A 17,074-nucleotide genomic window follows, 5' to 3' on the forward strand; every position below is an offset into this window, starting at 1 on the left:
TATGAGAGACTTTGTGATAGACATCTAATTAATCATTTTCTTGTCAATACTGATGTAGTTTGTGACCAAGAAAAACAAAGATGTCTCCCAAAAGCTTCACTTGGCCAAATACAAAACATCTAATTAAAGTGCAACAGCTGATAAGAAGCTACTGTAGATGTAAACGAAGAAGAAACAAGACTCAGTGTTACTGTACACATCCAGTTCTACTCAAGTCTGCCTGTTTAAACACACACACACACACTTCCACACACAAACACATTCACACCACAAGTCTGTAGACAGAGCGGGACACTGTAGGAATATGTTTGATATATAGTTGGGACTGAATAACAACCTAATATATCAAACATATCAGACAGAGCCCTGCAGAGAAGGCCTCCGGTGGTGGGGGCAGGCAGGGAGGGAAGGAGGGAGGGAGGGAAGGAGGGGGTTAACTGGGAGCCAGAGAACGTACAGTTTACTGGGTCAGGCTTTATCTAGAACTACCACAGATGGATGAATGGGTGGAGGAGGAGACGGAGTGGCAGATGTGTCGTATAGAAGACTATATGGCCAAAGATAATCTAATGTGGATGCAGTGCGGGAGGTTTCAGTGAGTTTTCACGTTGTATCAGATAATCAGCTACAGTGAGAAAAATTAAAATGGTAAAATTTTAATGGACATGGATACTAAACTGGGTAAAAAGTGAACATATTAGATTGTTATGGGCAGTTCACCTTAAGAGACTCTGATTAAGTCAGTCTGAAATCGAGGTCAAAGAAACTTAGATGGGAGTATGTGAACAAGGAGGAGACAGCACAAGAGACAGAGCACCCTTTCTGTGAATGTCACAACAAAACGTGTCATTTTGTTACTGTGAAATCACACTAGCTCCCAATATTAACACTGAGACTTAAAGGTGCCCTGTGGACCAGTCACTCGCCAAAATGCATTGTGTGTATCCTTGGAGTCTAATAAATGTGTTGAATGCATTTCCTTCCACATGAAACATTTGAAAAGCCATGCTTCAAAAAAAGTATTTTAAATCATTCATTGTTTACATTCATGTTAACTAGCTTCTTCGTACCTGCCTTTGCTAACACATTGTTGCGTATCTTGACACCAACTGTCGATCGGTGGAATAATGCGAGAGCATTAGCAGGACCACGTATCATGTCACTCCCATGCATGTGTGCATGCATGTGTATCATTGTGCATGTGTATGAGGAAAACTAAATGAGGAGCCGTTCATAAAAATCTGCTCCTTAGCACTACTAGAGGTCAAAAACTCCACAGGGTACCTTTAAATAACTACAGAACACAAAACAGAGATGCTAACAAATAGGCACACAACACTGAAAAAGGTTAAGGAAAAAAAAAAAGACTTTGCTTGGAAAAGTTGTCTCATAAATAGAAAATAGAAAATGAAAAAAAAAAAATCAACTGACATTACACACTTTAAATGCCATGTGACTGCATTTTTATTGGCATCTAAGAATTGAGATATAAATCTACTATCTACTATGAAAATTCCCTTTTTTTTTTTTTAAAATCATACTGTCCTGTGATGTAGGATATCACATTGAATATTTTCTTATTTGGCTAGAAAAGCCTATCACAGGCCTTGTAGCATTAAAACACTACACTGAAAACAGTACAAAACCATCTTTTCTACAGCGCTGTAGCTGTTTTAGAACAACCCTCTGGTGATATAATTATCTCCGTCTTCACCTCACCATACACTGAAAGAGTCCTATTGACTTATCATCCATCTAGTCACTCACCTTGGGCTTGGCTCGAGGTTTGAGCTGCTCCAGCTTCTTAGCTGCCGCTTCGATGGATGCCGCTGCTCCAAGCAGCTCCGTTTCTGCAATCACAGTCGGGTCCTCGGGGTCAACCCACTCCGAACCTGAGGCACGCATGCACACACACGCAATTAAGATACAAAATTAAAAACTGTGATACTGACAAAAGCTTCAGAGAGCAGTGTGTCAAAAGATCATGCCTCACAACAACAGCACCAACACTGTGATCACACAGAAAAACCGAGTGCCACATATCACCACATCCCATGCATAGCTGATGAAGGCCACACACTGCCATTCACTGCAAGATGGAGTGATTTTTTTTGATTAAATGAGATGGCATGTAAAAACAAAGCATGATGGATGGAGCTGACTGTATGTACTCGGGAAGCTTGAGAGCAACTGAATTTCAAGATGAGATTAAATGGATTGATGTTAGCGCTGAGAAGAGAATGTGTTGAGCAGCTCACAACTGGTGAAATCAGTCACAGTACAGAAAAACAATGCTAACTTACCTCCATCTGTGGCAAGAGAAGGAGGACAGGGATATTACCAAATGTTTCTTTAAAGGAATGTTTCTGTTTCTCAATTGTTTGGGAAATTAGAATGTTTGTCTTTGGTTCAAAGAATGATCTGGTTGAGAGACAATTTTCCTGGGAAGAAAATAGATGTAGCAGCCTCCTACTCAGGAATATAAACAACCACTACAACTGAACACGGTTTGCAAGATTTTGTTGGAAGCTTCATTAGTAAGAATATAGAAGTTACTACATCACATTTAACACTGTAAAATGAGTCAGTGTGTGAAGTCAGGTGATGTGCTCACTGTGTGTGTGTGTATGTGCAGGTGTGTACTTGGCCATTACCTTTCATGGCCTCTGCGGTCTGGATGAGCTCTGTGACGGCTCCTGCCACTCGTTTGGAGCAAGCCGCCAAATGCTGCTTCTGTTCTGCGGTGGGCTTCTGCAGCACCTGCACGCACACATTAAACACTTGAAAAAATGTACAACATGGACCACATTCTCCTGGTTGCAGGCTCGACCAAAAATGAGCTAATGGCCTTCACTGAAATTGCTAAAATCAGGGGAATTATTGCACTGCAAAAACAAAAACAAATAATTCTTTCCAGATTTGAACAAACCTAAACTAAATTACAAAATGTCACAAAAAGACACCAAATGTCAGACCGAATTACAGAGATATTTGAATAAAATCATTCAAAAGCTACATGCAGAATATTTCCAATTCCCAACAATGTACAACTTACCAACAGCACTTGTTCCAGTAGATCAATGTATCCAGTTGTACACTCTGATCCGTACGTCAGTGCTCTCTTCTTCACCTCAACGCTGACCTCTGCATGATAGGCCGCTTGCTGAAAGACAGCAAAACAAGGAATGTTGACCTTTAGTTTATAGGTAAATTGTTGTTGCAAAACTGTTTAAATTTTGGTTTAATTTTTAGAGGGAATAACTGAGGTAAGCCAGTTCTTACTTACATATAGTATATACAGTATTGTGTATCATTTAACAACATTAAGACATTATATGTAAGGTAAAAAAAAAGAACCTTGCAGGTAGTAAGCATGTCTGAAATGGCCTTGCGGCTGAGGTTGGCTGTATGGATGATGTCCTCCTGCCGGGCAGAGTTCCCTGCAGCCACTGCCTTAGCGGTTGCCATGGTGATGCCCTTAGTCATGCGAATGAACTCCTCAGGTGTGGTCGTCTTGTTGGGAGCATCCTTGGATTGAAACAGCTGGAAGCAACAAAGAGAAATTTGACTGGGATGCTGATAAAAGCCGAATCTGAACAAAACAAATAGAATGTTTACTGTGTCTGCCCTTTAACGCTACAAAGAGCACATGGGAAGGTGTTTGTTTTAATATACTGAGCAAATGTTATCTGTATTTACCGTATTGATATTAGTGATTCCAGACAAAGACATCGAACTGATATGGCATTCATACATCACTGTTGTGTAACATCCATCCATGCACATGTTTCCTCACCGCCATTTCCTGTTTGATACACTCAATTGTGGCCTCCAGCGCTCTGGTGCCTCGAGTGGCCTCGTCCTCCACAGCCTTGACCGTCTTCAGCAGGGACGTCACATTGGTCACCATCACCTGGCAGAAAACGAGGACACAAAATATGAAAAAAAACAACAGAAAGTCATTTAATCATATCAATATTTCTAAACAGCAAGAGCAGTAAAACAATAAAACATTGTTTTTATGTCATGACCATCAAATTCACAGGTTAGACGACAAACCCCATCTGAGTCTCTCACACTATATACACATAATATAATTTGATCCATTTCAACTAAAGAGAAATAATAATAAATAAAATAAAATAAAATAATAAATAATAAAAAAAACAAAGTCAAGGATAGACATAACTAAAAAAAGAGTAACAAGTTATGATCTGTAATATCAGTCATGATTTATAGAGTCATCAGTAGGACTGCTTGCATTATACATGTCTACTTCTTAATTACAATATTGCACATGCCATACATTGTAAGCATATTTTGCCCTATATCATGTGTAAGTGAGCTCAAGAGAAGTGGCTTCTTCTATGATTAGAGCTTGGCACATAACTGTGAGGATGTACTACATCAAACTTAGAGATAGGGGGCGCTCAGCACCCATAAATTCTTATAAGACTTTTTCACCTCAGGATCTAAAACAGTGAGAAACATGTTCTTATAACACACTTTGCTGTCACCGACTGCGAAGCTGGCTTTTTTTTTTTTCAGTTGGAGGTGATAATGAGCAGTGAACAATCATGAGGATTTTATGAACTGTGGCTCTGAAAATCTTCACTGCGTATGTGTTGAAGCCGAGGATTCAGCTGATTTATCTGGATTAGAAATATCCCACTTTCCTGTTATCCGGAGCATCTATTCACTGGCTATTTACATTACTGTGACACAGACCTCAGTTGAACTTGTCTGAACACGGTTTCATAATAGCAAGAGGGGTGTTGCGACTGATTAATGGCATTGCCTGGAGGAGGATGTCTGCTACAGTATACAGTACATATGTACAGCATGTCTTCAACTCTGAATACACAGTTCACCGTAATGCCATGGTGGCGCATAACAGATAGTGAGAATATTGTATTTCAGGTTAGTATGTTGATAGTGCGGGTTGGCAGGTTGGGCAGGGGAATGAAGACAGGGTGACTACTTTCATGTGCTCAGATTTAGGACTCATTAATAGACCCTTTTAATAACAGCTATACTAGGAAATAAGACTACTTTCATGATTGACAAAGACAAAAGCAATTGTTGTCTGTCAGAAAACATAATTCTGTAATTGGTTTGATTTCTTACAAGATTAAAATACCAAAGAGACTCAACATTCTGCCTTCTAAAATATTTCGAAATAAATTAAATACATAAACCCTTCTGAATATTTAACTATATTGAAGCTCACTGGAGACGTTTACATTAAATAACATGGTTTCAGGACCTGCAGACACCCTGATCTCCTCACCTTGGCAGCACCCTTCAGCTGGTACATAGACGGATCATCTGCTGCCTTGCCAGAGGCACACTTGGTGGCACTAATGAGCTCAGCCAGAGCCTTGGCCACATCTTTGACAGCATTTATCAGGACCACCTAGGGAAAGGACACAAACAAAGATTTATCAGCAAGCAGACTGGGGAAGGGACAAAACCATGAAAGGTTATTGCCATTCAAAACAAATTTCTTTTTGATAAGAGACTCACTGAATAATAAGACAAACAAAACAGAGGAAAATAACGAGATTTAAAATGTGGCATCTTATGGTCCTTTTAATGGCCCAGGAACTACCTGGGGTGTAGTTTGGACTGTCTGACTTGCAGTAGAAATACTAAAACAAATGCACTAAAGTGACTTTTTAGTTTTGAGTTCATTAAGACTATTAAGTTGAAAAGGCCCACTAGAGACCCGCCTGGCTAACCTGCGTCTCAGGGTCATCAGAGCCAATGCTGGTAGCTCCCAGTTTGACCACATCTGTGAGCTGGGTAATAGTTTTGGCAGAAGATTGTGCAGCCTGAGCCAACTTGTCCTGACCGGAAGCTGCACCTGACACCAGCATCTTTGTGTCCTCAACCAGAGCTTTGGCTGTCTTCAAAATGTTTTCCCTGAGAGAGAAGATTAAGAGGCAGTAAAGGAGGAAAGGGAGGAATGATGAGTGAGAAAAAGAAAGTCATTATTTAAAGGAAAGACACAAGCAAAGCTGACAATGATCAATAATTCACCTGAGCTTGTATGTACAAAAGCTTATTCTAGCAAAGTGTCCGATGATTGAAGCCCTGATCTACAAGTCTTAAGCAGAAATTAAATGTAAATGCACATTGAATCACATCTCCTTTCAAATCAAAGGCGTTTGTACATCAAAGCTGGTGCGAGCACAAGGAGAATAGGTAAGATTATGCAACGAGTCAAGTCCGTTATTTTTCTAAAATTGACAAGGGAAAAGTGTAGGAAGCTACTGTAAAGTTTTTTCTTGATTTGTAAGGGAGCTGCATGAAATAATTTGAGATAAAAAGTGATTCCATTCCCTTTCATCCTACCCCGGCAGGGCTTATCTACATTCTCTACAATTTCACTAACCATTATCTGTAAGGATGTACTTTATTAATAATTTTTGGTCATAGCATGTAATATGGCAAGTCTTGCCTTGGATTACTAGATAACTCTCTCTTTGAACTCCATTCCTTCAAAAACAAGTTGAACATAAGCCAAACCCTTGTATAGGAACATTTTACTAACACATTTGCACAACAATGAGGCATTTCAAACGATAATTTCTAACTTCTAAGTAGTCCCTTCTATTTCAGCACCACGGGAACCCTTCAAGTGAAGTCTTTACTCTGAGAGCAAGAACAGTGAGAGATGTGACACTTCCTCCATCTTTCAAACCCTGAGGGTAATTTGTAGTCTCTAACTCAAGAGATTTTCTCTCCTTGTTCACCAGCTAATATGTCATCCTGTCAGTTTTAGATGAAAGATAACCGGAGGGCAGGCTTTAGACTCCAGTCAGGTCTTGTACTTGTAGACTTAGTGATGTCACCTCACACTCGTATATGCATACAGACACAATCGGGCACATTTCCAGCTCTCACCTGTGGTCGGCGAAGGACTCCTCGTTCTCTGCGTTGAGGGTGCCGGCAGAGGCAAACATGATGGTGGTGTCCAGATCGGCGATGATGCCGGACACAGCGCTGGCTGCTGTGATGCAGGCCTGTGTGCCCTTGTTGCCTGCTTGGAGGGCTGAGAGCACCAAGGACACCTGAGGATACACACAGATACCACAACCTATCATCATACAGGTGAGGATGTAAAGATGTCTTGACATCAGGCAGAGACTGGCTGCTGCTGAACACACCTTTACTGGTCAAAACAGTGCAAAAAAAAGAAAAAAAAAGCAATGATATGGATTCTGATGAACACCTCTAGTTTGTGTTGTTTGTGATATACGTACATCTCTTTGGAAAATGATAAATAATGCCTTCAAGAGAAAAGTAGTCACAAGAGGATTTAAAAATTTATGTGACAGCAAAATATTATGTTGGAGCAAAGCAGCATGCAACATCACTCACTGAAATGAGTACACGTCAATCTAGTTCTGACTTCATTTGTTTTCCTGTGTGGCAGTGGAGAATAATTAACTGATGTTTTTGGACTCTTGCTACTATGAAAAAGGTATATAATATCACACATCTTTAGAAAAAAAAAGATTAAAATGGTCAGAATCTGGGATCAGCATGAACACAGAGGACTTTGTTTACTTTCACCACAACGCCCCAACTGCACATCTGTACATGGTTGCTGGACTGATTCAATATGATCTGTGCAATACTTAAGCATGAATTATTAAACCAGACTGCAGAGAAATGTATTTTGCCAAGGACTATGAATTAAACAGTCAGCCTTTGAAGCATAAACATGCCTGTAGCGAAGGCTTTCTTCAAAAATTCTCTAATTTCGGAGGCATGTGATAAAATGGTTTATAGCACTAACCCTCTTAAATTGTTGATACCGTGACAACAGAATCACTTGGCGTGAACTACACAGCTAGAAAATAATGCTTTATTATTACAATGAAGAACAACACACACAGTTGATTTGGCCCCAGAGATAGTTTGATGTGGATGAAAGCAAATCAGGGAAATCTGCAGTTCTGAGTGAATTGGTATAAACATAATTAACACTGATGTACTTTTGATGAAGGAAGTAGAAAACTGGCCTCCTTGTGACAGCCTTGGGTTAATGTACAGGGCAACTTAGATAAATAACTTGAGGAGTAGTGTGAGTAAATCAGACATGACTGACACAAATATGTACGTTTCCAGCTAATAAAAAAAAAACTAAATTCTAACTCCTAGATCTTTTAATGATATAATGTCGTACCTTCTCAGTGACTGTGCGGGCACAGTCGATGAGCTCTCGTTTGGTAATGCTGTCAGAGGGAGTGATCTGCAGCGCTCCGGCCTTCTGGACCAGGAAAATACAGCCATGACCAAGATCTTGCACTCGAGTCTTGATCTGGAAACCAATCTGGATAACACAGAGCACAAATACAGAACAATACAAATGTATTGAGTAATTATTTATATGCAAAAATACAGACTTGACAGGTAGAGGACAATTTGGATAAAGATAGGAGAATATAAATGATGTGTTTCCTGTATAATAAAAGTTCATTCTCCATTCATTTACACACAGCTAGCAGCGTTGTTCCAGCCAATAGACAGAAAAAAAAATACATCTGTCACACTGATGCAGCAAAATTGTGTAATGAGTAAGACAATTTGTCTTTGGGTGACACCCAGGCCATCCTCCCTCACCTCCTCTGGCTCAGCTGTGTGAGCAGCCAGTCGTCCCTGAACAGCCAGCTGGCTGTAGTCCACGGTCACCTGAGAGGCCAGGCCTCCGAGCTCGTCTGGACACGTCACTGATTTGGTCATCTGATTGAAAAAACACACACTGACTGTCAATCCAAACTAAGGAGATGAGTTTACTTCAGGTCAGGGCTGTAAAGCATTCTTAGCAGGGACTTTTCTTTTTCAGCTCACTCTAATACCTTGAAGGCTATGACGCAGAAGCACTGCCTATTATTCTGTTCCATTACATTACAGAAAATATCTTTCCTTTTGAAAACAAATTGAAGAATTATTAAAAGAATAACTACATCATTTAACATCTAACTACAAATTCAACAGGACAAACTCGAAGATATACTCAAGATTTATAGTTTCAATGAGTTTGAAATAACATTTCATGGCGTCAAGTTGAGTTACAATAAGGGAGTCTTTACATAATGTTTACACTAAATTTGTCATCAAAGCAAGAGGTAATGAACAAAATTAACCCTTAACTTCATAAGATATACTGTATTAACTATGTGGGTAAGTATACTTGTGTATATATATATATATATATATATATATATATATATATATATATATATATATATATATACACATATACATATATATATATATATATATACATATACATATACATATACATATATATATATATACATATACATATATATACTAAGTATAATAGTGAATTAGCAACAATCAACAGCCAAATGCACCAGACATTACATTTCTACCAGCTAATCATCACAGTTTGCTGTTTTGGTTGTATTTACTTTGAGTGATTTGATATTTTTGAAAACATTTGGAGTGAAAAGTATAAGTCAAAGAGTAAGTGAAATTATTTCCAACTATTCAACAGTAATGCATTCACATCTCACAGTCACATTTCCACAATGGTTCACTATTTAAACAGTTATTTTGTAGGCTTACCATTTCCTGAGCAGTGACAGCAATAGCCTTGGAGTATTTCACCATACTAGTCTGGTAATCCACAAATGATCCCTCAGGTTCAGGTGGTGTACCCTCATCCAGCTAAAGAAAGAGCACAGGAGTGCACACAAACACAAACACAGACTGTTAGGATGGCACAGCAATTTTCATTTTAGGCATGATTACTTTGCCCTTCAAAAAAAGATACAAAAAAAAAAAAAAATCAGTAAACATGAAAACAATCATTCAGCTCCTTAGTTGCACTGACATGTTAAATCAAATGTACCCTTCAATTAGAATAATTCTTCCAGGTGCTCAGGCAGCAGTTAATCTGCAAACCAACATAATGTTATTTCATATTCAGATAAACACTCATTGTAAAGAAACCAAATCTAGTATATGATTACAGGTTTAAAATGGCATCAACTACAAAAACATTTGATCACCAGCTTGCAATGCATAAATCATGTTTCTGCCATCTCTGCTAAATTAGACAGATCTCAACACATCTGAGCGTCATGGCAAAGCCGAAGAGACGAGAGAGATGACACCATGTGGGAAAAGCATGCTGGTGCTGAAATGAATCTGCAATCGCAAGTACATGATGTTTGCTTTGCCCGCTGAGCGAAACAACACCTTAAAAATCTGCAGTCTTGACTAAGTGAATAAAAGCTGAGCCTTTAGAACACGTCAGCTGAAACCGCAGCAGAGAGTGACCATTATGTCGATGGATTATCTGAGAGGATTATCTCCATTTAATCAACTACTGACACACACCTACAAAACAAACCACTTTCATTAATTATTCATGACAAGCAACACAAACAAGGTGCAAAGATGCTGTGACCCACACACACCTGAGCAACCTTTTCACTTTTTTTTGTAATAACTCTCTCTTACAAACGCGAGCAGCGGTGTTAATTAGTTGATGCTATTCTTTGTCTGTACTTGAGATAAAAGGCTTTTTCTAGCTTCGCACCTTATGTTTGCCAATAGTTTGACTATTAATTGGAAGATAGTCCAAATTACTAATAGGCATGTTGACAGTCAAAGTTGCTCTGCCTCAGTAGCTTGTATTTTGTATTAATATTTTAAACTTTTTATGGCTCAGAGGAGATACAGAGGCTGTAATCAAGACGTTAAATGCAGAAACAGGAAATCATGGGTCAAAAGCAAAGAAAAAAGGAAATCGTAATTAGAAAATGTTGGTTGTCTGTATAGATACCAGAACATCCTGGAAAAAGATTAAAGGCATACTATGCAGGATTTTCCTAAAAAACAATGTATAGATTCATAGAAAAATAATCCCTCTCAATTATCACTTATGACCCACTACAAGTGAGTGGCAGTGTATGTATCTACAGAGACTCTACCCTTTGCCTGTATTTTCTTATTATTTTGCTGTGTCCAGGACGCTTCTGAGCATCAGCCTTTGGGCAGTGGGTGTGTAGCTCCCAGTCAATAACAGCACATAGCACGTGAGGTTGGGACTCAGAGTACTGACCAGGTTACCAAGTCTCTGCCTCCGTCTCTCTCCTCTGCTCTGCTCTCTGTCTCTGTGTCATGGATGTATAAAGAACTGCAGGTGTGTCTTCTTGACTGAGGGCAGGTCTGAGCTACACACACTTGCAGAGCATAGAGGCCTAAGGATGAAGGATGAAGCTCTGCATTCACACCGAATCTGGCAATATGGCAACTTCTCGCAGGGTTGTGCAGAGATGTGAGTGTGTTTATTTGCGCTTTAGAGTAATGCTTTATATATCTGATTCATGGCTTGGTTCTCGCTCAACCACTGCTTCTCTCTCTCTCTCTCTCTCTTTCTGTGCTCAGCTCACTCTGGTCGAGCTGGGGAGGAGGAGCCAACTTTGAATGCTGTGTTTACAAACACCGACTGACAAATCCTGCATAGTATACCTTTAAGAACATTTTCTTTCCTGCCAGTTCCCCTGTAATCACTATCAACTTGTTCTCTTTACAGCACTTTGGCTTTTTCCAATTGTAACGCTTGCCCAAACAACATATTTTCCATTATTATATTTTGCCAACAGATTATGCTAAAATGGCTTTGTGTTGTGTAGTTTCAGGCAACCACATTGGTGGTGCATTACATATAGTTGTAACCAAACTCTTTGCCCTTTTGCAGTTATTCAAGGTGAAAGGTACTGGGAGAATGTAGGAAAAGTCACAATGACCCCTTGATTCAGCAGGGGTGCCATGATCACCTTAGGATAAAGATAGATCATTTTTATCAGATTTGCAGCCATATTGTGTTGGACACAAAAGTGAAGACAGGACAGAGCTGTCAACAAATCACCAACTGGTGGTGAACCAGATAACATGGTGGTGAATAACCCAGTAAACCCAAACTCTGAGAGTAAACTGGGCATGTCTGGATAAGGCATTTGTCTGGAAACATCTTCAACCAACTATAGAAGTAGTTGAGGAGGTTAGGGCAACTGGAGGCACCCCAGAGCACCACCCTAGGAGGAGACCCTGGACTAGGCTCAGAATATGCTGGAGGGACTATACTGTACATAAATAACTCATCTGGCCTGGGAACACCTCGGGATCCTGAGTTGAACCTCAAGACATGGCTGGTTAAAGGCATTTCTACTTCCTGATGATGGATGAGAGGTGGAGAAAAGATTCAGAAAGGAGAGGACTGTCTGTAGCTGCTATTAAGCCTTATTAAAGATTCAGAGTGCCAATTTAAGTAACCGATTACATTTCAGGCATCCAGGCAAAAAGAAAGCAAATAAACACTGTACTGTGTGTTCTAATCACCAGTTTTTAATCAAACATCAAACGTCCTGTAAGACCCACTATGCACAGGGGCACTCACCTTAGCCATGGCATCTGCGATTGAGTCCACCATACCTCCCACCATGCCAACTTCACTGGCAGCCTCATTCAGCGTCACCATAATGTCATCAACTGCCTCCTTCATGAGCTGAGCTGCCTCTGCTATGGCATCATGGGTATGGGATGCCTGTGAGTTGTGACAAAAAAAACACAAGCATTTGTTAAATATTCTTGAGTGTATTACATTAATAGATGGGTTTGTGCATAAAAAACTACTTTAAAATGAAAAACGAATCATAGTTTCAGTGGCATCCCAGTGTCACACATTACCGAGACGTGAGAGATTCCAAGATACCAGATCATCTTTCCAGGGGTGGAGGAGCAAGGAAAGAGCGTGTAAAGTACAATGGTCTTACCTTTGGGTTTCCTCCACCTTCCTTGGCAGCATAGAGCATCTGCAGAGCGGACTCAGCCAGGGTCTTGGTTTGGTCCAGGAAAGTCATCTGCTGCTGATGGTCATTCAGCTTGGATGCCACACCCACAGAGGCCTTGATCAGTGGTTCAAAGTATCGTGCCAGCTGGGTCACCTGAGGTGAAGGGTACAAATTTTTATGAGTTCTGTGAAAAGAGTAAAAAATGTGGATCTTTTTCCTCAATGAAAGCAAATGCCACATTTTCAAATTGACAAGAAGAGTTTCAGTAAGTGAAGTAAAAAAAATGGAAAAAAAAGAATATAATAATGTAAGATATTGTTAGAATGATGTTAATTTTATTTATATCACCCACTCCTTACATGTGGAAATATGTTACACTGTTACCATAATAACATAAAATAGTACTACTTTGTTTCTTCACAATTACGGCATTAAAATAAAGTCATTAACTCCTTGTCCCACATACCTTGTGTCCTAGTTGGGAAGCTTCGCCTCTGGCAGCGGTGGAAACAGGGTCAATTAAATGGCCAATTTCCTGCACGGTGGACGTCAGCTGCTCTTGCAGGGCCTGAAGAGAGGAATTAAAAAGAAATTCGTTTTTGTGTTGCTTTTTATGGGAGACAGAGGTCCATTCAAATGAAGTCAGCTGGAACCTGCTACAGAGCACCACGCAGGGGACTTACAAAGATATTTGCCCCAAGCTACACTAGGTTCTGCTATGTGGATTTAAATTCTTCATGATTCAACAAAACCGCCAAAACCTGTTCTATACTGAGTTCTGGCTTAAAATCTACCAATATAAGGCATATGAATTCCTGATTTACCTAATTAAAATCACCAGTGTTAGATATTCAATTTATCAGGAAGACACAAAAAGCAACAGAAGGACAAGCAAAAGAAAAAACAACAATCTGACAATAAAGTTGACTGCGAGAGAGAGAAAAACTGAGCGATGGAGACAAACACCCAGACAAGGACAAGCAAATAGAGACAGATGCAAACATAAAAAAAAAAAAACAGTAGTTGTCTGTGGATAATGTCGTGCCATTTTCTGATGGTTACTTACCTCCAGTGAGATGTCGTCCCTGCTGGGTAAGTTCTGGCTGACTGCTGCCAGAGAGGCCTGCTCAATGTCCCGGATACATTTGTTGATGTTATCAATTGACGAGTCGCACTCCCGCTGGCCTGGGGCTTTGTCCCTGAGAATAAAAACGGGAACAGGAAAAGAGCAGCAACAGAAAGCAATAAAATGGTTGGAAACCAAAAAATGAGAGCAAAGTTAAAGATGATGTATAGGGAGGAAAAAAAGGACAGAGAGGGCGACGAAGAAAGGATAAAAGCAGAAAGACACATCAGAAGACAGGAAGAGAGAAGAGAAGTGCAAATGTTAACATAACTAACACTTATTACAATACAGACAGGTTCCAGGATGTCTTTGTAACATCTTTTCTTCTGGATCCCTCATCTGATTTCCACTCAACTCACATCTGCTGAATTAAGGCCTGGAGGGTCTTGCCACTACACAGGGAGATCAAGCTGAGCAGCCAAATTAGATTTGAAGCCTCTGAGTGGTCTGGGGCACCGGCCACATGGGCAGAGTAAGTTAGTTAAACATCAATTTCCATGCATGATGGCACACTGAAAGTGAAACTGAAATAAAACCCTCAATCTTTGCATGTAATGAGACCAACAAAATAATGAGGTTTGCTTTTAGAGAACAGAATCCATTCCTGTTTGTGTTCAGTGTATCACTGAATACTATTAAAAGCCCGCGTCAAACTCCCAGCACTCAATTTGCAGTCTAAAAAGGAAGACTGCGATAAGGGCATCAGAATTGAAAGAGATGCTAAGCCTGCCGCGCATGAATGCTAATGTGCAGATGTTCTGAGCCGAGCGAGAACCTTAACATTCAGAGCATTTGACACTGGGAATTGGTTCCTCATGGGCATCAGTTTTGTTCTGATCAAGGTCAGGTACAAAAGGTGTGAAAGAGAAGATTAAAAATGTAAGCTGTGGAGGTGTGAGAGCAAGTATTTGTTACACTGTAGTATGCCATTTGGGCATCGTTTCTCAAGGATGCTGCATTAGTCTCACAGGTGTTTTAAAGAGCTAAGTATAAAGGAGTATTTGATAAATGGAGGAAAAGGCTGTAAAGTGAAAACATAATTCTGATTTTCTTTAACCTAAGTTGTACATTTAAACTATTTAACAACATCACTGCAGAGAAATGGAGTCTAGAGGTATAAAAAAATGGACAAAAGGATTAAAAATGATGAATTTTAAGATGAGAAAAGGATGTACCAATATTTGAAAATCAGAAATGTTGAAGGATCACCTTTATATACTGTTTTTTGTCAGCTTTTCTGTTCTGTTTAGTGTATTTTGTCACTCACCGAATGGCTGTGATGAGACTCTTGATGGAGTCCGAGACGGTGCGAGAGTGACCGGCTAGACCAGACCAGGTAGGCGGGTCTTTAGGGTTGATAACCAATGAGCGTGCAGTCTTGAGCAGGTGGGTTGAGCTGTCAAGCATGGATCGTGCTGATTGGAGGATGGGCTCCTGTGCTGCAGAGCCCTACAGAAAAACAAATTTAACTTGAGCCAGAATGTATATACCAGCATTTATTATAACATCCTTCTGGGGCAGCATAATCTTCAACTTGCTATAATACTTCTACTTATCTAATAATAAATGAACAGCTGTCCATGAATACTACAAACTCTAATGTTCACACAGCCTTACTTCATTGCTGATTTGAGCGGGGATGCTGGCAAACTCTGGGTTGGAAGCAAATGTTGTCAGGTTTTCTACAGCCTCGATTAGCGGAGCTGTGGCGACTCGACACTTATTCCTGTTCTCTTCTGAGAAATCACCATCTAGAGCCTGCAGAGGGAGAGAAACAGAATATGAAGGTACATGAAACAAATCTAAGTAGTGTCTATTAAGTAATCCAACCAAGAATCAAGAATGAAACAAATCATTGACAGTAGTTTGAAGAAAACTACATTCTGGGAACAAATATGAGCTGATGTGAATCAATCAAAAAATGTTTCAGAATTGAATGACATCAGTCAGAAAGGATATTACTGTCAATATTACATCCATATCTTTACTGTTATGTGCCATTTCAGGGGAAAGAGTCAACTTTGTGAGAAGACTGGCAAAGCAATCCTACCTTGATGGTTTTGACCAGGTTGGCAGTGCTGTTGGCTACCTCCTTGGCAGACTGGACAAAGTGCCTCTTGGCAACTGGGTTGGTTGTCTTAGAGGAAGCTAGACGGCAGGCGTTGCACAGTGCCGAGGTGTGTTTAGCAACAATTGTGGCTGCTGAGAGAACCTGCAGCGTTATAAAAACTAAAATGTTAAATCAGCAACTGAGGTTTTACAGTATCTCAAAGGTCTCCACAGCACTCATCAAAGTTGGAGGGCTGTATTTGCTATTATACTAGCTTGCATCACCCCTTAAAACTTTTGCTATAGACTGGAGAACTGGAAACTGACTTGTGTAAGAGTGCTATGGGGGCCATACAATCAGTTAGACAGCTGTTGATGAGGAAAATAAAGGTGATAATGAGGGCAATATTAGACTTTCAGACCTGCAGTGAAGGTGTCAGGCAACAATGAATATATTGAATATATTATACTATTACACCATTCTGGGAGCTATAAAAAACGATTTTAGTGAAGTTCTTGATGATATGGGGGTGAGTAGAGCATGGCTGAATTTGTCTTTTTGAACTGTTTCTTTAAACACAAAAAGCTGGCTTTGTTTAAACATGAAAAATGTCAACATATGGTATGGATTCAGGAATATTTTTCATAAGAAAATCTGCCTTCACTGTGAGGAGTAAAACAACCAATAATTGAAGCCATATAAAAAAAAAAATTAACACTAATCCATGCAACACATGGACCTAAGAACAAATCATGCTGTGACACATCTTTGCAAAGTGAAGATATCCTTCATGTTGCTAACACCAAGGCCTGTTGTAATCTACATTTGACAGTTTATTGGCAGATATGTATATACAGAAAATATTGTAGGTGCATGTACCTGGGAGGGGCTACTGTCTGGGTCTACGAGATTCTGACAAGCCATCTGGATTGCCTGGTTGGCTTTAGCAAACTGAATGGGATCCACCAACCCCTGGTGCCCTGCGTGACTGTTGGGATCAGACACACCCACCAGGTAAGAGGCCTGTGGGGAAAAAAACTCAATCATCAACATTCA

The 17,074-nt window shown here is 39.9% G+C and overlaps 1 protein-coding gene across 3 annotated transcripts in view; it reads right to left on the reverse strand.

The window, feature by feature from the left end:
- tln2a (talin 2a) overlaps window positions 1-17,074 on the reverse strand; it is a 96,277-nt gene that overhangs the window by 4,465 nt on the left and 74,738 nt on the right. For all 3 annotated transcript variants that reach the window (XM_067593196.1, XM_067593206.1, XM_067593215.1), the window contains exons 36-54: window positions 16,898-17,041; window positions 16,019-16,180; window positions 15,586-15,726; window positions 15,236-15,417; window positions 13,909-14,041; window positions 13,309-13,410; window positions 12,825-12,995; window positions 12,449-12,595; window positions 9,607-9,708; window positions 8,635-8,754; window positions 8,198-8,344; window positions 6,910-7,076; window positions 5,742-5,925; window positions 5,291-5,416; window positions 3,797-3,913; window positions 3,358-3,543; window positions 3,056-3,163; window positions 2,655-2,760; window positions 1,768-1,892 (exon numbers count right to left, since the gene is read on the reverse strand). In XM_067593196.1, the coding sequence (XP_067449297.1) occupies window positions 1,768-1,892; window positions 2,655-2,760; window positions 3,056-3,163; window positions 3,358-3,543; window positions 3,797-3,913; window positions 5,291-5,416; window positions 5,742-5,925; window positions 6,910-7,076; window positions 8,198-8,344; window positions 8,635-8,754; window positions 9,607-9,708; window positions 12,449-12,595; window positions 12,825-12,995; window positions 13,309-13,410; window positions 13,909-14,041; window positions 15,236-15,417; window positions 15,586-15,726; window positions 16,019-16,180; window positions 16,898-17,041 (2,670 nt within the window). The remainder of the gene's footprint in view (window positions 1-1,767; window positions 1,893-2,654; window positions 2,761-3,055; window positions 3,164-3,357; window positions 3,544-3,796; window positions 3,914-5,290; window positions 5,417-5,741; window positions 5,926-6,909; window positions 7,077-8,197; window positions 8,345-8,634; window positions 8,755-9,606; window positions 9,709-12,448; window positions 12,596-12,824; window positions 12,996-13,308; window positions 13,411-13,908; window positions 14,042-15,235; window positions 15,418-15,585; window positions 15,727-16,018; window positions 16,181-16,897; window positions 17,042-17,074) is intronic.

The sequence above is a fragment of the Thunnus thynnus genome, chromosome 1 (genome assembly GCF_963924715.1).
Source record: "Thunnus thynnus chromosome 1, fThuThy2.1, whole genome shotgun sequence".
Lineage (NCBI taxonomy): Eukaryota > Metazoa > Chordata > Actinopteri > Scombriformes > Scombridae > Thunnus > Thunnus thynnus.